General features: G+C 39.1%; 1 protein-coding gene across 1 annotated transcript; it reads right to left on the reverse strand.

The window, feature by feature from the left end:
- Positions 1-547: 547 nt before the first annotated feature.
- Positions 548-1,921, reverse strand: LOC145106971 (uncharacterized). The gene is made up of 2 exons (XM_079043880.1): positions 925-1,921; positions 548-816 (listed from the first exon to the last, which is right to left on the reverse strand). The coding sequence occupies exons 1-2, from the start codon at positions 1,919-1,921 to the stop codon at positions 548-550; spliced, it is 1,266 nt and encodes a 421-aa protein (XP_078900006.1).
- Between the last annotated feature and the right edge of the window lie 6,680 nt (positions 1,922-8,601).

The following is an 8,601-nucleotide window of genomic DNA, read 5'->3' on the forward strand; positions in this document are numbered from 1 at the left end:
AAAAATCGGTCGGGAAAACAAATTCATCAACTTGCACTAACACGTCCTCCAATACACCTTTTGGATGTACCAAAGACCGGTCGGCAAGTTGGATGATCACACCGGTTTTGCTCAATCTTCCTACACCAATTGATTTGAAAAGAGAATATGGTAGGATATTTACGGATGCACCTAGATCAAGCATATCTCGAGGTACATAAAGATTACCCAACTTGCAAGGCACGGTAAAGACACCGGGATCCTTGCACTTCGGGGGCATCCTCTTTTGCAAAACCGCGGATACATGCTCCCCAACTGTTACGACTTGATTTCCTTTTAATTTCTTTTTAGATACACAAAGATCCTTAAGGAACCTTGCATATCTAGGTACCTGCTTGATGGCCTCAAGGAGTGGAATGTTGATTTGAACTCTCTTGAACATTTGCATGATCTCACTCTCCTCCCGTTCTTTCTTCGTGCTCTTTAATCTTTTGGGAAATGGAGCAGGTGTGGCTTTAGACTCACTGACGAAGGGCTTCTTTTCGGTTGTTTTATCTTCCTTCTTCTCTTATTTGATAGCTTCTTCCACCTCTATCTCTTTCTCGTTTTGATCAACCGACACTTTTGGATCATCATAGCTCTTTTCGCCTCTCAATGTGATGGCACACACGTTGTGCCTTGGGTTTGTTTCAGTTTGGGCAGGCAACTTTCCTTGAGATTCTAGTTTGCTTACGGAAGTAGCAAGCTGTGAAACTTGTTTCTCTAAGTTCTTGATGCTTGCTTTTGTTTCTTGTTGGAAAGCTTGAGTACTAGTTGCCAAACTCTTCACTATATCCTCTAAGGACATATTTGATGAACCCGCTTGTTGAGGAGGGTGTTGTGGCTGCCTTGGCTGAAAGTTTTGTGGTGGAAAAGGTGGTCTTTGTTGGTATTGATGTGGTTGACTTGGTTGATATTTTGCCTGTTGATGTCCTCCCCAACCTTGATTGTTACTCCATCTTTTATCACCCCGTGGCTGCTCATATCCCCTTTGATTAGACCCAAGAAAACCTCCCATGGCTTTTGCTTTTTCATAATCTTCCTCTTGAAGTTGAGGGCACATGTCGGTTGGATGCCCCACTTGAGTGCAAATACCGCATGGGCGGGGTGTGGGCTGCACACCTTTATCTTTGGCCAACATCATTACTACTTTTGTGAGCTCGGACAATTGAGCTTCAATCTGAGGAGTTTGAACTTCCTTTACACCTCGGGGTGCATCCGCATACCATTCTTCATCATGGCTTGAATGTTTGGAATCTTCAGCCATGTTCTTGATTAGATTGCGGATTTCGGTTGGAGTCTTATCGGGTAAAGATCCGCCGCTAGAAGCATTGAGTAGTCTTCTTTCCATTGGGGTCATGCCTTCAATGAAGTACTGTAGGAGCTGATACTCAGTAATCCCGTGCTTTAGACAACAGGCACATAGTTTCTTAAATCTTTCCCAATATGTGTGGAAAGCTTCTCTTTTGTGTTGCTTGATCCCGATAATTTCCCTCCGTAGGGCTGAAGCTTTCATCTCCGGAAAATATTTGTCCAAAAACAACCTCGCAAGATCTACCCAAGTAGTTACCGTCCCCGGTGGGAGGTCATAAAGCCGGTCTTTAGCTGCATCTTGCACCGCAAAGGGGAATGCCCTAATCTTGAGCTGATCCTCCGTGACATTGTGTGGTTTCATACCCACACATACTACATGGAACTCTGTGAGAAACTTGTGAGGATCTTCATTTTCCAGGCCCCTAAATGTTGGGAGTAAGTGAATGAGGCCGGATTTTAGTTCCAAGTTGGTGGCGACTGGGTATGTGATGCAAAGAGGTTGTTGGGTGACCTCTTGTCTTGACCATTGACGGAGAGTTTTTTCGGGTGATGGGTTTGGAGGTGGATTTCCTCCAGGGATGTCGGCCATGGCTTGAGAAGTGGGTGATGTTTCTGTAGGTGAAGTGTTTAGGATATTATGAACAGGTGAAGAAGGTGGAGTGGTATTTATGGGTGAGGATGGTTGTGGTGAGAGTGACGGGCTTTCTGTTTCTGAGGCTGATACACTTGAGAGGTGTGACAACCCGAAAATTTCTTTCCTGTACAGTCCAAAATTTCAATCAAAAAGTTAAATACTTTTCTGCTAACTTTCAAGCTTTTTGGTATAAGTTTGAGTCCTTTTAAGTTAGTACTTCAGGAGATAACAGGAGAGAGGATGCATTAGGGTTTATTGTGCAACAATAAAGTCCCATAACTTCAAAATTTTGGAGTTTACGGCCTAAACTTGGTGTTTACGGCCGTAAACCCCAAGAGTATATATATGGCACTTAGCCATTTATTTCACTTTTTCACTTTTCAAGAACAAAACCTCAAATCCTCTCAAATATCTTCGACTTTTCCTTCTAGATCTTCAACTTGTAAGTGTTTCTAACCCTTTTAAGGTGATATCTACCTTAATCTAGTGATCTAACACACTTCCATCCGTGAAATCATTCCAAAAGGTTAGATCTTCAAGTTTCACCAAGAACACCAAGAACACACACTAGTGTTCTTGGCCTTTTGGTACCTTTTCGAGCCTCTATCTTGTAAGTACTTCTATCCTAGAGTAGTATAAGGCTTGATACACTTCATTACATCAAGAAAAACACCAAGAAACAGGTGAAGAAGGTGGAGTGGTATTTATGGGTGAGGATGGTTGTGGTGAGAGTGACGGGCTTTCTGTTTCTGAGGCTGATACACTTGAGAGGTGTGACAACCCGAAATTTTCTTTCCTGTACAGTCCAAAACTTCAATCAAAAAGTTAAATACTTTTCTGCTAACTTTCAAGCTTTTTGGTATAAGTTTGAGTCCTTTTAAGTTAGTACTTCAGGAGATAACAGGAGAGAGGATGCATTAGGGTTTATTGTGCAACAATAAAGTCCCATAACTTCAAAATTTTGGAGTTTACGGCCTAAACTTGGTGTTTACGGCCGTAAACCCCAAGAGTATATATATGGCACTTAGCCATTTATTTCACTTTTTCACTTTTCAAGAACAAAACCTCAAATCCTCTCAAGTATCTTCGACTTTTCCTTCTAGATCTTCAACTTGTAAGTGTTTCTAACCCTTTTAAGTTGATATCTACCTTAATCTAGTGATCTAACACACTTCCATCCGTGAAATCATTCCAAAAGGTTAGATCTTCAAGTTTCACCAAGAACACCAAGAACACATTAGTGTTCTTGGCCTTTTGGTACCTTTTCGAGCCTCTATCTTGTAAGTACTTCTATCCTAGAGTAGTATAAGGCTTGATACACTTCATTACATCAAGAAAAACACCAAGAAACACCAAGATCAAGGTGTTTACGGTCCAAGATGTTCTTGGACTGTAAACCCTATTTAGGGTGCCAAAGTGTGCCCTAGTCCCTCCTAAGCCTTGGTAACTTGCATAGATCCCTTCCTTGATGAGTTAAGCACTTGAAAATGGCAAAAGACCATAATCCATAAGGGTTTACGGCCGTAAACCCAAAGGTAAATGGTCTAGGGGCCGTAAACTCCATTTAGGAGTGAAATGGTGCCCTAATCCCTTCCATAGACTTATACTTCAAGAGGACCATTCTTTTGAGTTTACGGTTTTATGACAATAACTCTTTGAGTTGACGGTCGTAAACCCATTATTTAGACGACCTTCGGACGGATAACCGATACCCTAAAGCCACTTTGGCACCCTAAATAGGGTTTACGGTCCAAGAACATGTTGGGCACCGGATCCCATCAGAACTCCGCAGTTAAGCGTGCTTGGGCAAGTAATATCCGCTAACTATAATCAGAAGTATACCTTTGCTACCCAAAGGTACTGAATTGATGGATGGAACTTTTATGTCTATATATGTATACATGATATATAACTAATATTTAGACAACCTTCGGACGGATAACCGATACCCTAAAGCCACATCCCAACGAGGAAAAAGGAAATGAGGCGAACTAGCCTTCCTAAGTCCTTCAAACATTACTTATATAACTATACATATATAGGCATGCTAGTTCTAATTAGTCAGTGATCCTCTTACATGGATACACTTATAGGGTTATATTATGTAGATACTATTACATAGATACTATATGATAAGATACTATTACATATTATATGTGTAGATATTATTATATTACTACCTTTATTTTGTGACACCTTCACATAAACGATGAGGTAGTTTGGATCTGTCTATCCTAGTACCAAAGGATACTGTAAGGGACTAACCATTCCTACACCCATCTGTTAGCCACAGAGGTAAATGCACATCTACGGATCTCTACGGTTGATACCATTATAGGTATACTTTAAGGGACTAACTATTCCTACACCCAGCTGTTAGAAATAGAGGTAAATGCACATCTACGGATGTCTACGGTTAATACTATTCGGTAATTTCTATGTCGTGTTTATCCTAGTACTAAAGGATAATACTTAAGTTATTAGCTCATTACCTTTATTTTGTGATACATTCACATAAACGACGAGGTAGACTAATACTTATATAATTATATTACTACCTTTATTTTGTGACATATTCACATAACCGACGAGGTAGATTATACTAGAATATCCTAGTACCAAAGGATACAACCTAAGTTATTATATTAATACCTTTGAGGTAGACTATAGTTTTATAATAATAGTTAAACAAGGAAAAATCGTCACATTTACAGTGATGCGTACTTACAAAACAGTAGGGTCTTGGTAGAAGACTACTTTCAAAACAGTCGGATCTTGGTAGAAGACTACTTTCAAAACATTCGCGTCTTGGTAGAAGACTACCTTTTATACTAGTAGGAGATATGGGATTTTCTAGGGTTTTCACACTTATACTAAAGGTTTCATTAGACATTCACCAGTCTTTCATAATCACTTTTCGAAGTAATGACACTAAAATACTTATGAATTCACCAGCTTTATTGCTGATACTCGCTTTCAAAATAACTTGTATTCTCAGGTCACAAATAGACAGGTACCGATGCAAGGTTTAGAGAAGACGGAGCAGTCAAGACTCGTCTTTTATTTTGAGAATTCATTATGTTGTTTTATACTATGAAAGAATACACTTGTAAGCAAAATTATTCTATTAATGCAATGGATGACGTTGTTGCTTGTTTACTACTTTACATTGTTGTGATACATTACGTGACGTCCTCCGCCCCATAACGTTTCTGCCGTTCTCGGTTTTGGGGTGTGACAAGAGGGGTATGTCCTCCCAGATGTTGATGACCGGGGGAGTAGATGACGAAGAAGTCCCGGAACCCGGTTGCTTCTTACGAAGCTTGGCTTGCTTCCTTAGCTTCTTTGCAGTCTTCTCTATCTCCGAGTCAATTGGCAATGGTGTACCTGTACGGAAAGAACTAGGCATAAACAATTAGTAACATCGTGTCCCCGGCAACGGCGCCAATTTGTTAGGCGTGTCAAACCCAACAAATAAAGGGGTACAAATGACTCCAAGTACACTACTCTATTGCACTAGAAAAATAGTACAAGGCAAGTAGGGTCGATCCACAGAGACACGGGATAATTAGTATATACCTCTTTGCGTAAGGTATTTGTTCACAAAAGATTAAATAAGGGGGGTTTGAGTGTAATGATGTAGAAAATCAATTTAAAACACGAGTAAACAATTAAACCAATGAATTAAGTTCAAATTTTGTATGGACTCCAACTCCATGTATGACAATCTAGCAATGTGAATCAAAGATGACAAGACATTTGTTTCATTCTATCTAATTTGGTACTTGAAAGTGTTAACAAGCTCTAACACTTTTCATTCACCACATTAATCAATCAAAACAAGCTCTTTGATTAATCCTAACCTTACTAACCTAATCTAAACAAGCTCTTAGAAGTAGATTAAAAGATTGCATTAAGCTTATTGTGAATGTTCCCAACAACACCCAATACTCCTAACAAGCTCGGGAGCGTAAGAATGTGTGAAAAGATTTACACTAAATTCATTCATAAGAAATCAATTTAATGCTTGTTACTTAGTTCAATTCACAAAACAATTACGGATTTTGCAAAATGAATAACTTGAATGACCTAACCCCAATTCAAATGGCCAATAAGAATCATTATTAGAATCAAACATTCGATTGAAGTAAAATCAATTTCACTAGATAGAAATTAAACACAAACATCAGGTCATATGATTTGATTCACAACCAAAAACTGAAAACATGAAATTGGAGAAGTTAGGGTTCTAGCCACACATGGCTAGAACAAGATCACAAGTCTAAAAGATGAGATTAAGTGTAATTACAACTTACAAAAACGAGAATTAATATTTCCAAATGATTAACGGACAAACCCTTGCAAAAACCTTCGAATTCTCCTCTCCAATGGTGCTCTGATATGTTGTGTGTTTTTAAAAATGGCCCTTAACCCGTAATATGAAACATAGGAAAAACTGCCAAAAGTTGGTTTCTGGGTCGAACACGGCCCGTGTTGGACATAGAGTAAATCTGACATGGCCCGTGTTCAGCATGGTCAACAGCTCACATTTTGGTCAACACGGCCCGTGTTGGACATAGAGTAAATTTGACACGGCCCGTGTTCCCCTCTGACTCCGAATCCAAACTTGATTTTTCCAACTTTTTCGTTCTTCGCCCGATCATCCCGAAATCTTTACCAATGCTTCCCGGCACCTCCCAAAGCACATTCCAAGCTCCGGTTTGCCTGAAAAAGACATAAAAGTGTGCAAATAAGGTTGTTCTAGAGACTAACATGAATATGATGAAATGCAAGAAAAAGGAAAGAACAATTAAGCTAAAAACATACATACAAAGGGCTAAAGGTTGTGCAAAAAGGTGCACAAAATGCACCTAATAGTTAAATATGCGACAAAGGAGATGGGTAGAGTTGTTTAGAGATTGTGACTGTGAAATACGATACCACCCATGCAAGGCTAACGTAGAAACCGACGCGCTTAACAAGAAAGAAATAGTGAAACCTTCCCGTTTGAGAGGCTTGGGAATTATAATAAAACCAAGCTTGAAATCTCAAATCATTGATGCTCAAGAGAAAGCCTTGATAAAGGAAAATCTTCAAGGTGAAACTTTGCATGGTTTAGAAGAGAGATTTGAAACCAAACCTGACGAAGTACGTTATTTTAAGAATAGAGCATGGATTACAAGGGTTAACAATCTGAGAGACATTATACTAGATGAATGTCATTGATCTAAATACTCTTTTCACCCTGGAGCGGATAAGATGTATAAATATCTTAAAGAGTACTATTGGTGGTCTGGAATGAAAAAGGATATTTTCTCGTATGTGGGTAGTTGTTTGACATGATCAATAGTCAAAATTGAACATCAGAAACCATTTGAATTACTACAACAACCTGAAATTCCACAATGTAAATGGGAGCAAATATCCATGGATTTCATCACCAAACTCCCTAGTACTTCTAGAGGTCATGATTCGATTTGGGTCACAGTGGATCGACTGATGAAGTCTGCTTACTTTCTCCCTATTCGTGAAGAATTCAAGATGGAAAAACTGGCCCAAATCTACATCGACAAAATTATGGCTCTGCATGGTGTACCTATATCTATCATTTCTGATAGAGATTGTCATTTCACATAACGATTTTGGTGGATGTTACAGAAGGCTCTAGGAACATAGATAAATTTATGCACAACTTACCATCCTCAGATAAACGGTCAAACAGAGAGAACGATACAAACCTTGGAAGACATGTTCTAGTCATGTGTTATCGAATTAGGGTAAATTGGGATAATCATTTACCTCTAATCGAGTTCTCCTACAATAACAATTACCATACGAGTGTCCAATGTGCTCCGTATGAAGCATTGTATGGACGTAAGTGTCATTCTCTATTATGTTGGACAGAAATCGGAGACAGACAGTTAACTAGAATCGAACTTATCCAGGTAACAACTGAAAAGATTTCTATCATTAGGGATATGCTTAAAATATATAGGGAATGCCAGAAAAGTTACGCATACAACCGTTGGAAACATTTAGAATTCCAAGTCGGAGACAAAGTGCTTCTAAAGATATCGCCTCAGAAAGGGCTTGTTCTCTTTGGAAATAAAGAAAAACTAAGCCCAAGACACGTTGGACCATTTAAGATCATTGAAAGGATCGTTCAGATAGCGTACAAACTCAAGCTACCCCAGGAGTTCGGCGCTATTCACGACACATTTAACATCTCAAATCTCAAGAAATTCTTAGCCGGAAAATCATTGATAGTACCTTTTGAGGAAATCCATATCAATGATAAGCTGAATTTCATCGAGGAACCGATAGAAACCCTTGACACAGAGGTGAAATAGCTCAAGCGGAGCAAGATTCAAATTGTGAAAGTTCGATGGAACTCGAAACGCGGGCCAGAGTACACAAGGGAACGTGAGGAATTCATGAAGGAAAATATCCTCGACTATTCCATGTGTTGAACGATGACGTAAACTAAATTTCAGGACGAAATTATTTTGACTAGGGGTTACTGTGAAAACTGTCAAATTCAGGTCATTCTATGACTCGGACACCTTTTCATAAACCATATACAAACCTCATACATTTGACCTAGCAATATAAATTAGCTCAAAATCTTGTAGAAG

The sequence above is a fragment of the Lactuca virosa genome, chromosome 4 (assembly GCF_052849685.1).
Source record: "Lactuca virosa cultivar CGN04683 chromosome 4, Lactuca_virosa_CGN04683_v6, whole genome shotgun sequence".
Lineage (NCBI taxonomy): Eukaryota > Viridiplantae > Streptophyta > Magnoliopsida > Asterales > Asteraceae > Lactuca > Lactuca virosa.